Below are 25,635 nucleotides of genomic sequence, written 5' to 3' on the forward strand. Positions count from 1 at the left end.
TTATGACTTTAAATATTAATTTCATTTGCGACTATGAAATTCTGATGATTCCTAAAGGAACAAAAAAAAAAAACACAGTATTTATAAACTAATAGTTGGCGAAATGTCTAATAAACATGTTTAATTGTTTTTGCTTAGTTGGTTTATTTTTTTTTATAATTAATCTTCTGGTATTATTAATATTTTTTTGCGATTAGTATCGTTCATATTTTTTATCATTTAATAGATATTTGAACAATAGCACATCTGTATTACCCAAGGAATGCGTACCTACTGCAATTTTTTATTTTGTTGAAAACGGAAAAAATCCCTTTAAAATGTCGGTGATTTTTTTTATCGACTGAAAACACATATTTCACATTATGACGCTCTCATCGTTTCAGAATAAAAGATTTGATTAATTTCTACAGTCAATAAAGGAATACATTATTAAAAACTATTTAATATTCTGAAATACTGTAATAGCAGTTAACAATGCATAAATATTTCGTTTAAATATTTATTTGAAAAAAAAAATCTTATGTGTCATAATGTCGGTAACCATGGTAAACCATCACTCAGCGCCAACACCGAATATCCGTCTTTTTACGTTCGGCGAAACGACGCGATAAGAATTATAATTAGGTATTCCGTATAAATGGTTTCCGAATTTTCACACCACGGCAAAAGTCGTACGCACACGAATACTCGTACTGCAGAAGAAGACTACAAAGAAAATGGAAAAGAAAACCTCGTACATCCAAATTGACTTCTCGTTAGGGACGATGTCTCTAGACTAAATAATAAATACGACACAGTTTAAATAATATAATATACATGCATACATTATACATACAAACGTTAGTTGCAAATTTATACTAGTAAACGTGAAAATTTGCGGTATTAACTGTTTTTCTAGAGCAATCACAAATCGAGCTTTTAGTTCATTAAACAAATTAAATAAATATTAAATACCTACAACCAACTCAACGCGTGGTCTCATCTAAATAAAGGTAATTACATATTATTTACATAGTATTACTACTGTATTAGATCAATTTCTAACTAGGTTTCAAAATAATAGTAATAATAATAATAGTAATTACGGATAACCGATCGGCATATTGCAGATCGCTTCAAATCTATTTGCGAGTGTCGCCGAATTCTCGAGATCAAATTTACTAATTACCAGCCGGTACGATTAATCGACAACCAAATTGGCGTGTAATTGTTGTGGTATAACGTTGTTACACTGCCTTTACGTAATAATATATAACACGTCGAAGACAAACATAGGTATATTATAGCGCGTCGTCGAAAACCATAATATAAATAACTACCATTAATAATATTATATAATTTGACTGATGCTACCGAATTTTCGGCGAAACTGCAACCCGACATCCACGAGCGTATTATAATATTATTTTTGGTTTTCGTTTAGTATTCCGTACAGTATACAGATCCCCGCGTGTACGTGTGCTGCGACGGCGATGACCTCGATGACAGTGGAGACCGTGTCACATAATATATACACGTCCTATAACCGGCTAACGCGAAACGTTGGGCAAAAATAAAAATACAGTTCACCGTTTCGGCGGCGGCGGCGGCGGCGGCGGCGGCGGTGGAGGTGGCCAGTTCGCCGTAGAACAAAAGCGATTCTTACAATGTATATAATATAATAACGTGATCGTGGCGAGAAAAAAGAAAAAAGAATTTTTTTTTTTTAAACAAACCAGGAGAAGCGAAAAAAAAAATGTGAACCTCGGCGGCCGAGTGTAGCCGATACGCCAGTGTCTATAAATCAGTGAGCGGGTGATTAATCGTCCTTTTCGTTCGCGAACGACGATTCTGAGCGGTCCAGCTAGCTTGTTTTGGCCAAAACGTCTTGTCGAAATCCGCGCGTGTTCGTTCGTGCATTTTCCTCGGGGGGTCAGTCAGTGATGGCTGTTGAGACCGCGCGTTTTCGACGAAAACTATTAATTCGGCAGACGTGTATTATATCACTATTATACTATTCTGCAGATATTTTTTGAAAGTTGAATAAATTTTCAATTTTATAAGTATTACTGAATCGCAGACCTTCTCATCAGTGGCGTAACTACGGGGGGTTATGTAGGTGATATATCACCCCCTAGACCTTTTTTTTTTAATAATATAATGAATTATAATTTGTAAGCTATCTATAAATGTTTTTTTTTTTTATATAAATGAAAATTATCTATATTACCCCCATAGAGTATAGTCCTAGTTACGCCACTGCTTTTCATTGCTATGACTGGTTTAAGAACGTCTTGTAAAAATCTAAAAATTTATAATGATTATTAATTATTATATTAATGCTATGTCGTTATTATTATTTATTACACATACATTCAATGAATATTTTCTGGAATATAACTCATAATTTATTATTTTTATTAAAACATAATTTATAATAATTAATACTAATTTCAAAACATTAATATATAATTAATACCTAGCTATATTTATTACTTTATTTGATGACCAATAATTGTAGACGACCAATTTATTTTGACGACAAATTTACGGAATGATCAATTGACTGTAACCCAGCAAATGATTATAATATTATTGTGCTCAGTTTTCAATCATTCCGATATTAGTGTCAAAAAATTATACGGAAAACGAATTTCTCCTAATAAAAACTAAAGATCTCGTTGTCTAGTAGTTGTTCAATACAATATCTAAAAAGAGCAACGTTTTTTTGTTATATATTATTACAATAAAATATTATTGTGTAATACGAAAGGGCTAATAACGCTAAGCGTCAAATGATGATAGCCTTTTACCGAAAATTTGTATTCATAACAGCGGGGGATGAGAATATCGATTCTAATGAATATTAAAATCATCATCATCATCGAATGTTTGACTTTTTCCGTTTATTATGGGATTTAACTATTATGTATACAAAAATTGTCACGAACGTTTATAAGAACAATTAAAAGAATATTTCGTGCAGCTCGTTCATAAGAGAGGAAAATAAATTGCATTTTTTTTTCTTTACATACATTTACATGCATACACAGTTCGTATACAGGTACATGTACTACGTAATACAATATGTGTATATACACGATGCTGGAAACCGCAAAATCATTAACCTGCGCGCGTCGATTGCGTCGTTGCAGCGTCCGTATATAACACACATACACACACAAGTGGGACGAATAAATAAAATACACATAGACACAATATATTATGCTATTGCTGCTGTTGCTGCTGCTACACTGCAGCTACACAATTTACTATACCTACTGCGACGTGCATTTGGCTTAATAGAATAGAATATATATTATTATAATGTATTATACGTATACAGAGTGATTCACAGCAATCGTGTTCACCCCTATTTTTCCTTAAACGCGAATTTATTCAAATTTTGATTTTGGGGATTTTTAAGTATACCTAAGTACCATATCTTCAAATACGTCGATTTCTTACATCATCATTTAAGTCCTGTGGGGTGATACCTACTTTTTTTTCAAACGAGTCACTTTTTTTCTGTACATTTCGAACTTTCTAAGCAAATGATTTTTTTAAACATTTGATTTATCCAAATCGAAATTCAAACGACTTTTTATAAACATAGTCAATATGTTTGGAAGATATGTGAACAGAGATGATTTGAAAATTATAATAATTAAAATCATTTTGTAAAAGTTATCAGAGTATAATAACTTATAAGTACCTAATAGAAAAAAAGGAATTTGTATCGCCACAGGACATTCATTAAATAGTGTACACAATTTAAGTATATTTGGAAATACCGTATACATTTACACTCTGTGGACTCTGGAGGATTTGTGAAATTAAACGATCTTCCGCCTATATAGAATATTGTAAACATATGCGTCTGTGTATGTATGTTGTTCTGGATGACGAAACTACATACTATGTGCATGCGTAATGTTATTAATATTCGTCCTGTGCAACACGCATATTATATTGACAATAGTTTTTCTGCAACCGAGAGTACCTACACCGCGTTGTATACGTCGACTCGTTAGCGAAAAAATTCCAACCGACCGTATAGGTTTTGTTCTAAAACCTTTTTTTTTTTTTTGTTTTCAAAAAACACATCAATTTCTATTGCAAAAAATTGGATTTTCGACGGTCCACCCCGCTGCTTCTATCTCGCACGCGCGACGAGCTATACTACTGCGCGGTTGATATATTCGCCGAAATAGACAGGACAAAAAAAAATATATATATATATATTCTGGATAGTTTTCAGACAAGCGCCCGTAAAACTGGAACCCGACTACTATACGCGAGAGGTTGTGTCGCGAATAATACACCCGCTGACCCATCAGTCGCACCCCGCCGCCACCCGATCGGCCGCCAAACCTGCTGCCGCGCAACAATGCCACGAACGAGTTTTAAAATAAAAAAATTAAATCGTGCCCGGTCAAAAAGATAATATATTATTGTATATTCGACGACGAAATAAGAAAGATTGCCGCTGAGACTTTGCACTGTGCGCGTATAATATATGTATAACATTCCCTATACCATACATTTCGTGAATATTACCGTCCATAGGACATTAGACAATATTCATATATATATATACGACGACGTGGTGTATATATTATAATATTATAGATACGACGAGCAGTCGACTCCTCGCAACCGCTCCTCAATATTTTCCGCAATTATTATTGCAACTGGCCGCCGCCGTCGACGTTACACGGCTAATTTAATACGTTCGTATATATTATTTTAATTTATATATACATGTGTGTGTCTGTGTGCATTATATATTATTATTGTGTTGAATAACGCACAGTTGACGTTGTGTTATGCTTACAATTATTATTATTGTGTTTATGTATATTATATATATTATATTTTTACAGAGCGTCCGTACGCTGCAATTTAAAAAAAAAAAAAAACGTTTCCGACCGTCCTACGCGGTGTACACTCCGTATATACACTTACCAAAACGGTGATATTGTATATACAGTATAGGTACCATCTCATTCTCGTATTATAATAAGACACCGTTCGTTTCTGCAGTGACGGCTGTAATCGGAAAACAATTTTCTCAGTCGAACCACCCTTTTAATAGTACTGCATATATACGTAGGCACTCCGGTACTTACCGCGTACAGCTGTGAAAATCGTATTGTGTATTTTCTAACGACCGACGATAATAACATAATATAGGTATACTGTAACGTAGTATAGGTACGTGTATAGGAAACGAGTTTAATTTAATTTCGTATATTATAATATAATCCAATTTGTTCAACTGCACATCCTTCTCGGACGCATTTGTGCACATACGTACGTGTATGGTATCGTAGATATCTTTTGAATTAAAAACTCGAGTGTTTTAATAAGTTCAAAAAAGTTTAACCGCAACAGAGTGGGTTGTTTAAATATAATTAGGTGGCCGGTGCGTGCGTGTATAATACGTATATTATAATATACATGCGAATATAGCCATTAAAATGCGATTTATATTTACTTAACGTCTTAACGGTTAACTGCCGCAGCCCGACCGTATTGTTGTGTACTTCCTTTTAATTTATTGTCACCATACTATACACGTACACGCGGTACACTGCAGCAGTGTATACAAACACACACACACACACACAACACACACGTCTCATCTATTATCTATGTAATGAGGACGACAGTCGTGTCAGCGGTACGCGCGGTCATCGCGTCATCGTACCCGGTCACATTTTAAACAAAACTTTACAGCGACCGATCGATACGGCGATACTGTTATATTGTATTACACTATACTACGTATTACGTACAAGTTGTCCCTTGTCGACGCGGTGCGTATAAATTCTGCGAGTACAAGACAAGTTGGACGGGACAAATAATATGTATAAGACGTATAACCGACAAAAACAAGACGTGTGCGTACGACGGCGATCGGTGTTCGATTGTGTGTGGGACTGTATATAATATAATATAATATATTGTTAAACGTCATGTCCTGCAGTCACAGAAAACACGTACGAATCCGAAAAATATTAAATAATTATTATTAAAAAAAAAAAAAAACCCCGATGCTTATTACGAGGTAAAATGCAAAAATCGTCGATGTTACGAGTTTTTTTTTAATACGCTTGTAAACCGGTAAAATTACTAATGCTGAAATTCGAAATTAACCGTGTTTAAAATAGCAATTCCATTTCAATTTGTAATAATTGTAACGGGAAATGATAATGTTAAAATTACACCAATTAAGAGTCGTGTTAGTCCATTTATTATTATTGAGAATAACAAGTCGTGTTATACCTACCTTATTAAATTCAATTTAAATTTAAAAGTTAATTTTATTCCGTTTGTGTCGAGAGTATAATTAATAATTGATTTCAATGTTTAAATGATTTCATAATTTAATTTTAACTGCAGGAATAATTGTAGAATTATAAGTTCTACTCTCCTTTGAAGTTATAATTATTATTATACATATTATACGATGTGCATTATAAATCAAACATTTTATTAAAAATATTAATCAATTCTAAAAACAGGTACTTTCGATTTAGGTCCTCATTAGTTATCTTATATAAGATTAGTTTTTATTATAAATTATAATCGAATTATATTCGTAAGCAGATTTGAAAATTTCGTAGTATTTCGATGATGAATACTGCACAGCGGGCGTCTTTGGGTTCTAATGGTTTCATTGCTTGTCAGGGGGAGGTAGGCAAAATCATAATGAAAAAAACGTTTCACTATACACTACTTGGTTTCATTCAGAAAAAAAAAATGCAAATGCATGCACAATGTTCAAGACGTTAGGGTTTTCATTTATTCACGATTTCATTCATATTCTCAACTCAAACACGATAGCTAATTAGTTTGAATAAATAATTGGATTTTGAAAAAAGGTATTGATATTTTTTAAATTGTATTACACAGGTAGATAATCAAATTGTGTCATGCCGTGCATTGACATCCCAATACGTCATATAACATGATATATAATATCAGCATACAATATCTAAATGGTTTACAGTTTAGATAAATCAAAATTTAAATATATTATATTATTTATACGATATTGATACAGTCTTTTTTTTTGTTCTGTTCGTTGTTTACGATGACAACATGAATAAAACAATTACACCTCTTTATTCCCTCGACGTCAAATAATATGTACCTCTTTCTCAACGCGAGAACAGTATACCCTTTCCGCTGAACGTTTCAATCGTAACAATCCTCGTTGGCTTAGGACAACCGTCTCTTCTCTTTTTACCCCGAATCCGGCTATCTGTATTATAATAACTTCTATTATTGGCCGGTATTATCCGTGGCGGACGTGTTGTTCCAAATGCAAGATGCAGACATCAACCCCTGCAGCGATGACCGCGATTTCACGGTACCCGCGATCTCCGGGGGGTATATATATTTTATCGTATAGGTACTACTACATATAACATAATCATCTGTTCGAAATATTTATGTACAGCGTATAAATTGTATGAGTTAAGTATATGTGGTCCGGATGTTTGGTGTATACGCATACTAAAAGCTTTATTATATTGAAACACGCATGTGTCTGTGATCCGTGCTATTAAAAAAAAACTAAATTACAAGCTTTTAAATTTTAATTAACCTTAACTACTCGAATTATTTTAAAGCCATTGTCAATATAACTATAATACAAACTCATTTGTAACCGCATTTTCCACACTTTTATAACGCTGCACGATATATTTTAATACAATTGTTAATTCTCTACTCCATCACTACAAACTCAAGCTTATTATTCCTTATCTATATAATAAAATATGTATGTTTAAAGAAATCGGTTAATTAAAAAAAAAAAATTTTCTATTCTAAAGGTGCCAAGAATAGTTTTATTTTATTTTTTTTTGGTCTATTATCCGATAATATTAATTTAAAGAGAATTTTAAAGCTATATTACATCGACGCATCTTCAAAGTTTCACACGGTATAACTTTAGATATGATGAGAAATTAGTCTCAACCAATCATTGCTATTAAGTGTATACATTAAATGTACATTAATATCGATAATACGTTTTACATAGTTAACGATTTTAAAACTACAAGACGCGCGCGTGTGTGTTATAACTTTAAAATCAAATTTCATATATTTCTCAGTAGTCAGTATGCAAATTTACGAAGTACGAATAACCGTATGAAGTGTAAACGCATTCGGAATACGTCACACAGCAACAATATATACTGCAGTATTCGGTCCCGTCGATCGTGACGTCCTGTGGACGTGCATGTATAACACGAGTATAGGTGCCTAAATCACCATTACTTCCGGCTATAGTGTAATCGCAGCCTTCGCCTACATTTCGGGAAAACGTATAATATAAAGCGTTTTATAAAAGGTGACATACGCGTCTACGTATATAATATAGCGTACGTCATCGCATTGCGTGCGTATATACATATATTCAAATCGTATAATATAATTCGTATGAAGGTTGGCGCAAAAGTCTAATATCAGTGGCATATACCGATATTATATGCGGTTACTCGCGACATCGGCTCGTCAAAACTTTTGTGATAAGTTGAGCCTCCGCAACAGCAGCGATACAATAACAAATCATAACCAGCCCCCACCCCGAAAATCAAAACCCTGCAGGTCACGCCACTGCAGCAGGGTTAGGGCAATATCCATCATATATATATATATGCGTCATCATTACGTAGGTTAGGTATACACGCACACGCGAACGGTATGCATTGTAAACGCGGTCGTAATGCACGTTCGGATCTATTGTAAACCGTATGTATATAAATATAAATTATCGTGTATAGAGAGGTAAACCGACACTCAAAATATCGGGGCAACGTCGGGCGCCCGGCTGCGGAACGGGACGTTGCACGCAGCAGGTGTGCGTATATTATACACTGCAATGGTTTACTTATAATGCACGTACACTGTAAGGTTCGTACGACTATTATATCGTCGTCGTCATCGAGGCAACCCGACACCGACGAAGCGTCGACGACGACGACGACGACGCATCTCCGCGACGACGGTCGCCGTCCGTCGTCTCCGCGGGCCGGTGCTGACGCGTGTAACGTTTATATAATATATTTATATTATTGGGAATTCGTGCGCGATGCACTCTCGAAAACATAACGGGTCTCACGATTTTTTTCCCCTCCCCTCGCCGTTTACATGTCTTTACATTATTTTTTTCACCCCACGACGTGCGCTGCACGCACCGCCCCCGCACATCTGTCACCACCGCTCGCCCGCCCGCCGGTTATACCTACGTACGTTATAGGCGCTCGCTGGTGAGATTTTACCTGGTTTTTGTGCTCGTGTGTACAGGTGAACACCGCGCTCGCAAAGGTTTGTTTTATTTTTTTTTTCTCCGTTCGGGAGAATACCGTTTCTCGGCGTGGTACACATACGTTATACGCGCATATATATACCGTGTACCTGCAGTGTGTGTTTCGCACCCCGCCCTCCTGTTTATAGGCCCAACTGCTGCTGCTGCTGCTGCCGCTGCTGCCGTCGCCGCGAACCAACCCCCCCGCCTCGTACAGGTGTTTTTCCGACCAGATTCATGGTATTGTATTACGCGTGTATAATACACGCGCGAGTTTCCGACTGCGTTATTACAACTGTCGTGTTCGGAATATTTATAGAAAACGGCATTGCGATCGTTTTCGCACGTCCGTCGTGTTACGCGCGTATTTTCGTTTTTTTTTTTTTAATTTTTTTGTAAATTCGTCTCGTCGACGGCATCGATTTTCATTCTCAGAAACGAGTAGGTGCGCGAGCGAGTGGGTATACACTTTGGGCCGTGATATCGTTATTAAAACGTGCGTCGTATGTGCGCGCGTGTGTCGGAAGGTTTTAAAAATGTATTCGCGATGATAAAAAGAAACGCGACGGCGTGCGGAGGGTCGCGCGGAGTCGGCAGTGGTGATATTATATTATTGTTGTTATATTCTATTTCTCAGATATTACTTCCGCTCGGAAGTCGTTCTTTTCCGATTCGAAGTGGGTAGGTATTGGAAAATAACACTAGTTTTTTCGTCGTATTATGCGTGTGTGTCTGTTAACTGTAAATATATAAAAATAAACTTGCTGTCTCGCACGGCCTTACCCGTGCACACACTTTTGCACTAAAATATAGAAAAAATGAAAAAAGGTTTCATCACCGTTAGTAATTAATTTTAGATTTCTTAACTCGTTAATGATCGATCTGGACTCGACATTATAATAATTATTTTCCATTATTGTACCGTTTGGAATTATCGAGAAAATATTCAAATTCAAAATGTACAATTTATACAATCAAACTTTTAATTAGATATGGTGGGTCTTCAAATTGATGTAGTACCACTTTGTCTTTAGCGCAATAACAACCAGAAGTCTCATCGCACCGCTGTTTAGCCCTATAAGGTGCATTTTATTTTCATTCAAATAGTCAAGATCTGGACGATAATTGAAAGCAGACTTTAGACCTAAAAATTAAAATAAATGTCGTGTTCTAGCGGTATACGCAAACGCTGCTCTTTAAGCCTTTGAAAAGGCATAATTGGCGATGTTTCTCGTTGCCTTCGGTTATACATTGGAAGTTTTTCTCAAGACATGTGCCCATAATGCCCTAGGCGCGGAAGCTTAATATATTTATAGTAGTCCGCGCTATAAAAAAAACGTTAATAAATCAACTGTAATGTCATACATTTTTCTATATGCTCAATAGCGGAAAACTCACTGACGAAACTCGACACATGCCAATAAAAAATAACAAAATAATTTATCTGGCCGTGTTACCAAGGTAAATCAACAAAAATTATCATTTTTTTTTTTACCTAAAAAATTGTTCAGGGAGGGCGCCGCTGGAGGGGATAACGACGACTATACAACTGGTACGAAAACCTTCAAGAGATTATGCGGAAATCGCTGGGCGAAAATTCAAAAAAAAAATCGGTTCAGTAACTTTCCCGATTAGCGTCGACTGCAAACTAAAAACCATTTAATATACTTCACACACAATAATATAACAGTTGCAAAAAGTCGCAAATTCAATTTATAAAAATATAATAATAATAATAATACGGAACACGAAACGGTAAACTACGTGGGGGACCCGGTAGTGAGGGGAAAAAATCAAGAAAATCCGGTGCCGTCGGTTTCCGAGAATAAAACGCAATTATCTCCGAAAAACAAAATACACACGTCGCAGATTTTCGCTGAAAACATAATCGTATATACCTATATATATATAGAGAGCGTGCAGAATGCGTGTATATAATAATACACGCCTTATATATAAAATATTATATAGAGTCGGCCGGTTCGTTATCGCGACGTTATAATAATACGTGTCGGGGCGAGGGGAGCGAGGACACGGATCGCGAGACGAGAGAGACGACTTTGCGGAAAATTCATATTTTTCCTTTACACAACACACACACACGGTTCATCGCCGTTACGTCTTCGGTGACAAAGCACACCTCCCCACGGCGGGGTGGGTGGAGGCGGGCAGAGTGTGCATTTACGACCGTTGACGTCTGAGACGGGGTAGGTGGGCAGCTCGACGCGGTCAGGGGTGGGCGGGAGCGCTTCTACGTGTGTAGGTGTGTGTGTGTGAGGGTATGTGTGGACGATCGAGGGTGGTGGCGTTACGGCCGCAGCGACAAAGTCGACGACGCGGTCGACCGACCGCGACGCGGCCACATTAGACGTCGACGCGAATTTTTCTCTCTCCCGTCACCCTCGCGTCGTACGACGACGACGACAATAACAATAACAACAACAACAACAACAACGATATGTCGTTATGACACTCATTTGGGTACGGTGTATAACGCACACACACACAAGACGAGCGCGCAGGCGGCATCGACGACGCGCGAATGCGACCGACGCCGCCGCCGCCTAGGCTACTGCCGTCGGCGGCGGCGGCGATGCGCGCGCGCGCTCGCGCGACGCCTCTGCTGTCGTGCGCTCGACTCGACGCCGCCTCCACCTCACTCACTCGTCCCCCCCCCGGGTCTACCTCTCTCGCTCGCGCTCGCGTTCCGCGGCGTCTGTACGCCATAGCTCCGTCTCCGTCGCGCCCGTTGTATTTATACGTGTATACGGTTTTTTTTCCTCGCTCGCACACAATACTCTCTTTCCTATTCTTTCCGACGCTCGGCACACACACACACACACACACACTCACATTACCACACATACAGTTTTTTTTTTTTTTTTTTTTTTATATTTATTTATTTTATATTCTCTCTCTTCCGTTAGTCACTCCTCGCCGAACTTATTCGCACACTGCACCACACATCGCGCCGCTTTCTCTCTCTCGCACTCTTTCCTTATCGCGCCAACACACGTATATATATATTGTTGTATACACTTAACCAGAGTTCGCGCGTGTGTGTGTGTGTGTGTAATATTCTTTCGTATTCTCACCAAAACCCTCCCCTGGCCCCCTCCCATCCGTCTTACGGTACACACGCGGGCGCGCGCGGTTCTCCACCGACCGTGTACCGACGGTGAATGGCTATTACGCCGCCCACCGACGCCGCCGCCGCCGCAGACTACGTCAGTACTCAGTCACTGTACTCGGCGGTTAGTTAGTGAGCGAGTGCCGTCCGACGTATTGGTTGTGTGTGTTGCGCGCCGTACGTGCATCGCCGCGACGTCCAAAAAACGTATCGTTTTCGCGTGTGCGTAATATACTCGATTTTATCATCGATATACGCGCGTATCATATTTTAATATTATTAGTGTTATTATCGTCGGCACCGCGTAACCTTTTTATTTTTTTTTCTATTTTTTTTTTTTTAACGATATTATTTTGCGCGAATTATTTATTTTATTTTTTTATTTTTTTTCCACATAAAATAATAAATACTTTGTAATTAATAACATTTATTGTTATTATTATTATTATTATCATCATTATCGCCGTACGATATTATATAGATAGTATATATTATATTTATAGTAGTATAATATCGCGACTCGTACCCCGCCGTACGATATCGCGTACCGTAGCACGTCGCGCCGCGTTTCGATTGGTGGAATATAATATTATAATAATACGCACGGCGTTTTGCGTCGTCCCGTCGTAACCTTTCGCCGTCATTCGCTCGTCCCGGACGGATCCGTCGTAGCCGCAGTACACCGTATTATTATTGTTGTTGTTGTTATTATTATTGTGCGGTTGGCGCCTCCGCGCGCACGATAACGCCGTGTCAGATAACGGCGGAAAACCGTCATATTACGATATACAGTGTCACGGGGTAGCGACCGTATACCGTATAACTGGTAACGGACGACGTCGTACGGTATATAGTATAACATTACGATAATATTATATAACCGACGACGGCGGTCGCAGCCGCTGGACGACGATACGCTCGAGGATTGCAGACGATGACCGTAGACAACACCGACGAAGACGATCGCCGATCGGCTCACCGTCGGCAGTGAGGCGAAGAGTATAACCGCACCGTCGTCGCATCGCGCAAGACGCGCGCAAACGTCTGCATCTCGACGACCTTTATCGCACTGCAGAGAGTAAAACAGTCAGCGCAAATGCCTATCGGTCCGTGTACTGTGTGATGTCAAACGACACGTGATCTCGACAGTCGCACCGACCGCGACAACCGACACCAGACCATCCACTTGACCGCACCGAGTCGTTGTCAACGAGACGGCATAATAAATGTCTTCGTCGTCGCCCATATCGTCGTCTTCGCCGTCTCCGTCTCCGTACTACCACCATCAGCAGCAGCAACAGCAGCAGCAGCAGCAACAGCAACAGCAGCAACAGCAGCAGCAGCAGCAGCAGCAGTACAACAACCATCATCAGCAGCAGCAACTCCAACACCACCTGCAACAACAGCACCTGCACTCGGGCGGCTCGTCGGCGGCCGCCAACGCTGCCGTCAACTGCATTCTGCTGTCGCCCTCGGGGGGTGCCGGAGTGACGGGCGTCGGACTGTCGCCAGCGCAGGGCGCGGGAATCGTCGAAGACATGCAACAGCAGTCGTCGACGGTGGCCAGCGCCGTGGCGGCCACGACCACGTCGCTGTTGCAGCAATGCTGTTCGCCGCCGCCGTCGTCGGGCACGTCGTCCAGCGTTAGCGGAGTGGTGTTGAGAAAAGGTATAATATGATGATGCACCGACCAAAATATAGTTCTGTACATATACGTTAATACGGGCGCGAACCGAACGCGTATTATTATTATTATTATTATTATTATTATTATTGTTTGTTGTCGTCGTGGTCTTAGTCATCGCAAAGTGTAGTAGTAAAATCGTATATATGGATTTAAGTCGTCGTCGCGACCAGCTGTTAAAATATTTAATTATAATAATATATATATATACTTATATGCGGAGCACCCGAGTTAAGTTCTTGAAACGCGCGCGTAATCGATCTTTCCGCAAACGCGAGATCCCCCGCCCCGCCACCCCTCATATCGCAGCACATATTATATATCGTTACAATATATATTATAGGTATGCAAACACTCGTTTCGTGTCGTTTATAGGTATGAGAAAATCGCAAAGTAGCGATCCCGAGTCCCGACAATGTATACATATATATAGGTAGGCTTAACTCGCCCGATATATCGTATATATATATATCGAGTAACGCGGTTTGGGAATAAGCGCGATATGGGTTTAACGTACAGTGTTACGTTTTGTTTTTTGCATCACCTACCTCCCCGTGTGAGAGTAATAATAATATTATATATATATATATAGATTATACATCATCGCATTTATTTTAATATCACTGCGTATATATTATATACGTATAGAGCGGTTGTGCCGAGAAACTCTCTCTCATTCGATATCATTATATATTATATTATATTATTATCTTGTTCGTGTTTATATATATATTATATTAGTAAAGAGACGGTGAGCGGAAAGAGAGGCGGAGGTGGCGGCGGCGGCGGAGGAGAATGTCCGCGAACGCTCGCCACGTCGGTTGCGTAACGGCCGTCGTCGTAACAGGCGAAAGTTTCTCCACGCGCGTTTTATATCCGGTCGCCGCCGCCGCCGCAACAGCACGAAATCTTTCACTGCGAGCCCAAACGAGCATTGCAGCGTGTCTGTGCAAAAATCGAATACGTTTTCCTGCTAAACCCGCGACGGCGGCGAAATATTCCAAAAAAATATATAAAAATATCTCGTACACGCGTATTCGGTCATAATAATATTATTATACCGAGATACGTCGTACGTATAATATTATTTAGATGCGATTGTATAGCAGTTTATTTTTTTAATTTTTCGTGATTTTTTCTAAATCCTTTTATGACACGCCGTCGCATACGATCCCCCGACAAAGGGTTGTGCAGACAATTTAAAAATTCGCATCACGTCCCGTGCACGATTTCCCGTTTCACAAACAAATAATATTACATATATTTTATGCACCATATAAATTATATACATTTTTATTGTAACAAGGCAGTTTTCGTATAGTAAATCTATTATTAATAATATTATCATAATGCATGTGACGTATGGTTTTTCTCTTTCGTCTTCGTTTCCTTTGCACCGTCGTCGTAGTCAGTAGGTACTCGGCGGCGCCCGCTGCGGTTTGCGTACCTACGTTATAGTGTATAATAATATTATAAATGTATTTACGCGGAGAAAGTCTTGTCGACGCCGCCGCCGATTGCATAATTCCGTCATCAGAAAATGTGTTTGGAAAAAAATAAATAAATCGTACTATTCGCGTTCTCCGCAGCAGCAATTGCGAACTGATATAATATACCGTCTGCGTGTATAATAATATTATTAAATGCAAAACGACTTGTCAGGCGGGCGGGCGATCTCCGCAAAAGAAAAACCGAACAACAAATTACGCATACCGATGGCTATAAATGTTATGTATTCTATAATACCAATTATAATACTGCATGGGCGTAACTGTATATAGGATTAAATGGTGAGCTCTCGGAAAATCAGAGTTCAAAATAAGCCATAGAGTTGAGTTGAAAAAGGTCACCCACTCGTCGTTAAAAAATAATTCTGAAAAATCAAACAATAAAAACAAATAAAACAATAAACCGAGTATAACAGTATATTTTTAACCCTTCAGTAAGCGCGTTTAATATTTTATAATTGTATCTCAAAAGCTAAATAATATTCTTTTAAAACATCATTGTCATTGATATTTTTCTCTTTTTATGTTTATAACATTTATAGTTAGAACACTCTAATTCTTATTTTGTTGACACGGTCGACCTCCTCATACTAAAAACAGAACCAATCGTATTTCATAATATAAAATATTTTCTAGCGTTATGCTATGATTTATTTCTCTAAAACTCTAACCGATAAGCCATCGAAAATGTTAACACGTGATAATATCGATACGATAATCGTATAACAACAATTAATCGTTTTATACTTTTTGAACGTACGACAAAGTTTTCCTATACTTACTAGGACTTGCGACGTCTCAACTCCTCTTCCATTCACGCCGATAATAACATTATAATATTATATACTTAGTTGTATTTATATAATTAATGCATTTATACACTTAACGGTATCAAACACGTTTCGTGCGAGATGTTACGGGAAACTCTGTCAAATTTTCGAAATCCTGACGACTCCGCGGGGGGTTGACGCTAAGTTGATAATATAATAATATATTATATCTGTGTTGTTGTTATTGTTGTTGTTACTATTATTATTGTTATTATTATTATTATTATTACTACTACGATAGCAGCGGGGCGCGTAAAACACGTAAACGACTTACACGGCCGTGTACGATTCGACATGATTGGAGTGAAATAATGTACGACGACGACGACGACGACGACAATCATAATAATAAACGATATAATATATTATACGGAACGTCGCTCGCGAGTTTCGCCGTTTCGCGAGCGTACGACCAACGGATTTTTCGGACGCGACGTTCGACGCCGCCGCCACCGTATAATATTACGATGATGTGTGATAATTATTGCAACGCCGACGCGGCGTTGTATTATTATTAACCACCTTGGAACGGTGGCGGCGACGAGTGCGTGGGATCGCGGGGCGCTTTGAACCGAAAGCTTTTCTCGACGACTCGAGCTGTAAAATACATAAAAAAAAAAATAAAAAAAAAATGTTTCACGAACGACAGTTTGCCCCCATATCTTCCCCGTATTACTCTGTCTTAACGCGTACAATGTGTATACGACATACGTGCACTTGTAACGGACCTGCACATTAAAAGGAAAAATAATAATAATAATAATAGTAATAGTAATGTATACATTGTGCCACATATTATGTTATATACGACTGCGACCCGTAATCGTTGTCGTCATTGTTGCTGCGGTCTGTGCGCATGTACGTTTTATTACCGTCACACGATAGTACAGTTAGGCGTGTACGTTATACATATTACGTATACCGAAAACGCCTAACCCAAATATGTACGGGGTAGGACCCATGAGATTATTGCCCCGAAAGGGTTAATACAATAATAATATAACCCCGAAGTCGTCTTGTCGTTTACAGCCCCTCTTCCACCCCCGACGTAGGTATATGGTTCGATTTACCGCGTTCGTGCCAGACGATCGTATGCGTCGTATACCGTGGTAGACGCGTGCAGATCACCTACCTGCACATCGCGCGTTCTCCCCTCAACACCGAACGCGTCGCGCAGGACGTTTTTCGGCAGGCTTTTATTGTGCCGCGCCGTTATCGGTTGAATAGTTAACGGTCGGTTTTACGACTCCTCCAATGGTTTCCGGTCCTGCAGTGGTACTATATTATAATATCGTGTATTGTAATAATATTATGTCTAAATAATTGTGCGCGAGGTAAGGGCGTGTGTGATGACGTTGCGCGCACGTGTTCGTCGATATTATAATATGCGCGAAAGAAAAAAATAAACGATCGTTGGTTGCTGTAGGTGTTATATTATATCATATTGTAAAACGTGTATACAACATAATACAGGGCAGTCGAGTTAATGGAAACAATATTGTTTTGCGTTAATTATACTTAAGTAATAAGTCAATTGATAGGTAATAAAAAAATGTGTTCAACTCAAAAAGTTTAAATTTAATACGCGCGGAGAACAGTATAAACTTAATTTAGTTATAAAGAGTTATACCTACTTAATTGATTTTTTTCATTTAGGTCAAACATAATAGGTATATATAGATATTATAATAGCTGATGTGCAACATAAATCCTTTTTTGTTTTAAAATAATAATTAAATATTATATTAAAAATAAATCCTATTATATTATACCTATTCTTATTGAAACATTAAAGTATAGTGGTTTAGCAAATTACAGTTTAGTTGTTTTGGTGTGGAGTGCGGGTGCGGGCAAACAGTCATCGGGCCCAACGCCGCGTGTTCGGTCCGTGGTAGTTTTCCTCGAGTCGTATCAATTTTATATCAAGACGATGAATGTTCGCTTTAAGAACGGCCCGTCAGAGTTCGGCGATTATAATAATGTTTTATGTTAGGAAGTAAGGAATTCGCCGTCGTCGTTTTCCGCTGCCTTTGTACTGTTCGTACGTATACCCACTCGCAGAACTACTAAAATGGTATAGGTACCTTGCACACATTTAACGTTTCCATGATATTGCTTTTATATATTAAATTCTTATTCGCGTTTTACGTATAGTCTCGCACTAGATCACGAATTGATGGAGGCAAATAATATTGTAACATGTTTATTGTGTTACAATATGCGTGCAGCGGACGAGGCGAAACAATAATAATAATCGTTTGGGTATAAATAAAATATGTAAAAAGAAATGCGCTCACATTTTTAGGAGTTGTATCAGAGGTGAGCTTCGCAATTCCTAGTACAAAGCGAGGAAAATGAATTGTTTTTCACCGAATACAACCCCTCGGCGGTCACCGCACCGTAACGGTGTATTTTCTTTATTCGTGTATACATATATATATAATTAATATTACGCGAGTCGTATTTACATAATAAAATATATAGATGACACGAATGCACACACACACACACACACGGTCAACGTGAACTGTATAATACAAAAAAACATAGTTTCCGGTGCAATATCAATCAAAGTGCAATATTAATGTGGCGGCGGCACTATAACAATGCAAAAAATTTATAAAAACCTCGTTTCGCATAACATTATTAACATATCATAATATTATAATAATGTATAATATTACAATGATATTTAGTTGTAGGTAAAATGCATTTATGTTATTATTTATCATTAAAATTTAACTCATTCCTTATTATTATGAATATTATAAGTGGTATAGTAAAATAATTATGTATTCGCTTTAATAGCTTTTCAGTATATTTTATTTGAGTTTTCTACGTCGAGTATAACGTTTTGATGTCTGTATTATAATATCCCTGGATGATTGAATATTATTATATTATAATATATTGATATTTATTAGAATTCATATTACACGATAGACGTTATCTTTAACATGCAATATTTGGGCAGAAACCTATATGTATTATTTGAACACTTCATCTTATATTCGTGTATGCATATAAACGCGTGGGTTATGTCTGACTTGTCTCACCCTCATCATGTGTCTTTAAGAAGCAAAGCAAATTTACTTTTAGCAATAGTTCTCCTTTAACTTCATTAGTTTTAATATAATGTAAATTCACCTCTAATTAAAATTAAAAATAATAACATATTCTATGTTTTCTCGGAAGTATATTATTTCTATATTTTAATTTTTAAGGATACCCATAACTCGCATTTATTGAAATGGTACACTTTCAACAAACCATAGAATATATTATTGTTACCTTAAAGTTTGATAATATAGGTAAATTCACCCTTATAAGATTAATGAAGCTATAATAAACAAGCACTGCTGAACTTAAATTTGCTACGTTACATAGTAAGACTTGTAATAGGGAGACAACACATGTGGGTGAGAGCTTTTAATTAGCTATTTGCGTGGCGTTCGGTTCCCGAGCTTTATAGTGTGACTAGGAAGGGCTTTAAGTCACGCAGTCACGTAATTAAAATTTGCATTTTGATTTTTGAGCGTTTGTAGTTTTCGGCATCGTCTTCGGTGGTAGAACCACAGAAATGATAAGACGTCTTTTGATGTTATCAAAGAGCTCAAAGGCCGGATTTTACATAGTGAAATTTCTTAGTACCCCTCATGATTATTATATAACGTAATAATAGTGATAATAATTAATAATATACAAACGAGTTGTGTACGTTGTAGATCTATTAAAATAATAAATTTTACTCAGCTTTCTTCTCATTACTCGCTGTCATACTTTATCTATCTACAAAGTCCAAAGTCCAAAAAAATGAACAATTAATTTCCTTCTTACGACTTTACGAGTCTCTCGTAAATAATTAATAATTTAATGATGAGTAATGAGTTATTTTATAGTCTATCTTGAGCAGAATCTATGACAAATTATTTATTATAAGTATAATGTTATACTATAGTTATAGAATTTGAGTCCGACGCTAACACGGCCAATGTAATGGATCAATCGGTACATGTGGATACTTACTGAAAAAATGGACTATTTTAATCTTTTCACATGGTTAATACGGTAGTATAGTATATCCAATAATACAATCTATTATCATTGTACGATTTCGTATTGTACCTACGATATAGATTCGGCGATCGAATCGGCTGCGTGATATTCGATTTTACGTCAATACAAAAGCTGCAGTGGAACTGCAGCAGCACAATGTAAGCCTATATAATATATTATATTGTAATGTGTATAGACGGATGCAAATGATCGAACACGTTACACGATTAATCCTTCCGTCCGTGGTGATTATACACACACACACTCACAGAGTGTACTTCTGATGGACACTCATCGTCATTATATTATATTTTGTTTGTTTGTTTATTATTGATGTTTTTTTTTCGTCGGTGCACAAAAAACACAATAATCGTCAACGGATTACTTAGTACTACCTACATCTATACTTTCATTTCGCTCATCCCCGGCGCCCTCGGGGATACGCGAACGGAACTCTGGGCGGACACTGTGCAGTATATTATATTATTCGATTAAATAATTTTATTGTTTTACGATACGTATCTGGGGAAAATATATATATATTAAATATATATTTCGTACGACACTCACGGATCGCGAATCGTGCGGAAAATCCGCGCGCGCCGCATCCGCTCCGACCCGGCTAAACGATAAAATTGTTGTATATTATTATTATGCTCCGCGCGCGCGTACATAACGGTATATACCATAATAATAATAATAATAATATGTACACGATCGGTTGCGGTGGTAGCGGTCAGCTGTTGTCTCCCCGCGCCCCCGCACGCGTGTTTGCGACGGCGGCGGCGGCGCGCGACGACAGAATGTACCGTTATGATATTATTATTATTATTTATACGCTGCACACACAACACACAATATATTATATTAATATTATATTATATTATTATTTATTATTATAATAATAATACACTACACACCGTTTATATTGTGTTCCGAGTTCAGACATTTGCTTTACGCCGCCGCCGCCGCCGCCGCCGCCGTTTCATCTCGCTCGCTCGTAATCTGTTACGATAATGTTTGACTGTGAATAAAACGGTCGTTAAACACCTATACACGTCTTATTAGTTATTATTGCGCTTTACACCGCATTCTCGTTGTGATAATGACGAACGCACGCGTGTCTGTCCCACGTTTACCCTCCCCTGCGAAATCAAAGAGTTTCCCTAGCCCGGCAAACGGCTTTTTAATTGACCGACGAGACAATTGAAACTACACAGAGGTATACGTTTTTTTTAACAAACACACCTTTCTCGCCGAAATTTACTCCTCGCCGCGTATATACATTTTACGATAATGACCTCGTACAGTACAATGTCATAAATTATGTATGACTTTGTAACGTACACCTAGGTATAGTTATGAAACGGTAGAATACTGCGACGCTATGGGGTTGATTTCGGCTTGTAAAGATGGCGAGTGATAAAACGAATGTAGGTACGTGTTTTACTTATCTCTTACCGATCCAAATCGACTCTCCGTTCGTTTGGTCAAACAAGTGTCTGTAATATTCCTGATGACGCCAAATTATTCGGTAGATTTTCTATACGTTGTAGACAATCTGTCGAAACGGGACGGTCAATATTAACTTAACCGCAGCCTACGCGACAAATGTATTTTGACAGTCACACGGCTTAACACGACCGCGTGGTGAATTTACGTCACGTCATACTTGCGCTATGTGATCCGCACGTGAATGCATTAAATATAGCGACGGAGCCCAAGAGCGAAATATAACGAACGGGACGTACACCGTACGAGACCGCTGCGAGTCACGTTGCGGGCGGGCGAGCTGCGAAAGGTCTGAAAGGTCGCACAGATGTAATACTTCGCGAACGTATTATTATTGCATTACCGAACCACAGTGCGCACGGATGATGATAATAATAATAATATAATATTGTTGTGTCTGGCAATTTCGTTGGACAGTCGTCTGCGTCGCGCAACGATAGTGCATTACAATAATATGTTTTATGGACGCAATACACACGACGACAGAGCAAATTGCATCCAATAATACTACATAGGTACTACTCTCTGTGATAAAAGACAAAAGGCACTAGTCACGTAATAAGAACAGCGATCGCAAAGGCACAGACATTGTTATCCAGCTTATATAGTGTGATCCATATGTGTCACACTATCAATAATAATATATTGTCATGGAAAAACGGGAAATGGTTTAATTATTATTTTTAATTCACTATAGTATTGTTAGTCGTTTTATGCATCGTTATCGGTATCATATTTAGATACCGAAATTGAAAAAATAAATATTAATTTTTCATGTTTTCCAAGATATCGTTTCTTCATAGTTTACGATAAAAGCATCATCCTGTTTTACTGTGCAAATTTGTACTCCGCGAGCCGCGGGCGCTAAGAAAATCGCATTTTATTTCGTCTAATATCTCATTCTTTGTCAGTTTCTGGCGCGTGTGGCTGCAAAAAGAATTTTATACACATACGTTTTTCTTGCTGTATATAATTTTTATATTACTTGTCTTAATTCAATACAATAACGTTATTTTATTAATTCCATCTCGTTTTCCGTAGGGCATTTTCTTAACTACTATTGAGAAAAGTTTTGTACTGTAGAAAATAATAATTGTTTGCGTTAGTAAAACTTAAGATTACAGAAAATTGTTATCATTTTATATTTTATATAGCCAAGGTATCGGTTGGTAATAAAAATATACACATTGTGGCTCCTTTCAGCTATTAATAATTAAATTAATTAAAAAAAACTTCAAAAGTTTTGGTCAAAGTTTAGTTTTTTGTTATTGATTGTTGTAATATTTTCAACAAAGTATTTTCAAGTATTTTATTTTTATTTCTCAATTAGGTATTAGACAATTTGAATCATCTTGTTCGAAACAATTTTGAGTTAAATATTTTATAATTAATAAATATATTATTTTGAATAGTATATAAATTAAAATAAACATTTTATACGATTAAATCGTCTATAGGACTTCAGTTAATGATTAAAAATTTGAAATTGTGACTTATTTTGGGTCTACATGTGGAGTGTGTGAGGATGAGTACAGAAAAGTAAAATAGACGTAATCATGTAAATAATGGATTTATTTAAATTCCTAACCTTACCAATAATGTGTCGACAAAAATTATTAGAATATACCTAACCTTATTTCTCTTCATTAACTGCGATGTATTTCTGAACAGTGATTTTATTTTTATACTTTCAATAAGCGGATCAAAAACTGCGTGGGGTTAGATAACGGTATGGTTGTTTTTTCCGGTTATAACACATTATGCTGATTCGAGGAATTGAAAAAGATTCAAAAGTTTCTGTCTATAGATTATCGATTGGACATTGGAAAATATGTAGTTTAGTGTCGAAATAATTGAATGCAGTAGGTACATTAGTATCGAATATCTTCGTATCGTTTTCTACAAATAAGTAAAAAAAAGTGAGAAAAATAAAATTCCTACAATAATAAATTCTTGACAAATTTTGAATTTTTGATAAACGAACATAATACGTGTATTATAATTTAGGTAATAATACGTTTTTTTTAAATGCAATCGCTATATATTATAATTTCTATTGGTTAAACACTACAGTCAGTAGTTAGTGATGTACACAGAATTTGTTTTAAAAACTCTTGTTAAAAAAATTACTAATTAATAGCGAATAGTTTAGATAACTAACAAAATAACATTTTAGATATTTATTTAAAAACGGTTTATATAATTTGGTATCGAAATTTAATTTTAATTTGTATTAATCGCGTTCTATAAATTGTCATACAAACCTTAAAAATACGCCTATACTCGTTATACCAATTTTAATTATAAATCAAATGTAATGAGTAATGACTAATAGGTAAGGTTGTATTTACTTGTAAAAATTATTCTAATAATATTAGTTAAGAATATTATTAATGTAAATTAATGTACAAAAATCTAGACGTTGTGAACTTAACGCACATTGCAGAGCATAAATAAGCACATTCTGTATAATTAGTTAACGGAATATAATATTATATTATACATAATATATATTAAGTGTAGCTATATTTATTTCATCCAAGGCTTTGCACTTGAAAATCAATAGTATATTACACTATAGTCTGTAGGAAAAACTAAAAAGAGTAAAAGGTTGAAGGCGAAAATTTAAAAATAGCTTCTTGTATTGTCAGCCATAAGTTGAAAATTTAATATCCCTGTTTAAAATAATCTATTATATCAAATATAATATAGTGGGTGTGCATTGTAAATAATTGTAATATTTTATATTTATAACTGTTTTCATAGATAAACTAAATTAAGATTCGAGAGAAGCGTGTATAAAATTTATTAAATTGTTATTGTACATGTACAAACTTGTTCAAGCAAAATTCTCATATTTGGCGATACCAGATTAAGGTGCACAAAATATTAAGGAAAAAAGCTGTGAGTCAACTGACCTCCCACTATTATATTTTTAATCCCACCGGCCACCACCACACCCGTCTTGTACAGTTATATAAAATATTATTATTCAATTTACCGTGTCTACACTCTGCATACTCAATATTTTTACAAATGTCACATTAACAATTTTATAATAATTATTATTATTATTTAATAATATAATAGAAAAATATCTTCTATATTCGGTGTCCGGTTGATTTTCTAGGAATATATTTTGGAGCGGATATGATTTAAATTTGGTTCTGCTGTTTAAGTTTTTTAATTTATTTACTACTCATGTCGATGTATAGTAATTTCGTGTCGTCGTGAAGCTGTTTATTTTGCATGAACCGCGCTATTCTCGGGAATTTATTTTGAAGAGTTTGTAGTTTTTTAATTTTTGTTTGGATTAGTTCGTACTGGACAGTGGGTATACTATTTATCTGCAAGATCGAGTTGTGTTTTATAAGGGGTTTACAATAATACATCTATGTTTATCACGCTTCTATATGCTTGTTTAGTTTTTCGTTAATGTGATAGATATAGACATATGTATTAATTATTTCCATTTACATGCACCGTTACTGGTCAACTGTAACAAATTCCTGTTTTTTACTGACTGAGATCATATATAAGCTACAAAGGCCGAGGTCTGATTTCGCTGATCCTACAACTATTATCCACACCGCTGTTTAGTTATGTGTTTT

At 36.9% G+C, this 25,635-nt stretch overlaps 1 protein-coding gene across 4 annotated transcripts in view; it reads left to right on the forward strand.

The window, feature by feature from the left end:
* LOC126552837 (probable nuclear hormone receptor HR3) overlaps positions 1 to 25,635 on the forward strand; it is a 78,462-nt gene that overhangs the window by 20,507 nt on the left and 32,320 nt on the right. The window contains exon 1 of one of the 4 annotated variants that reach the window (XM_050207872.1): positions 12,531 to 14,102. The exons of 2 other annotated variants lie outside the window; for them this stretch is intronic. In XM_050207872.1, coding sequence (XP_050063829.1) covers positions 13,661 to 14,102 — 442 coding nt within the window. In that variant the 5' untranslated portion in view covers positions 12,531 to 13,660. Of the gene's footprint in view, positions 1 to 12,530; positions 14,103 to 25,635 lie in introns of those variants that run through there. One more of the 4 variants, XM_050207871.1, reaches the window with a different exon arrangement.

Source organism: Aphis gossypii, chromosome X (genome assembly GCF_020184175.1).
Source record: "Aphis gossypii isolate Hap1 chromosome X, ASM2018417v2, whole genome shotgun sequence".
In the NCBI taxonomy this organism is placed as follows: Eukaryota; Metazoa; Arthropoda; class Insecta; order Hemiptera; family Aphididae; genus Aphis; species Aphis gossypii.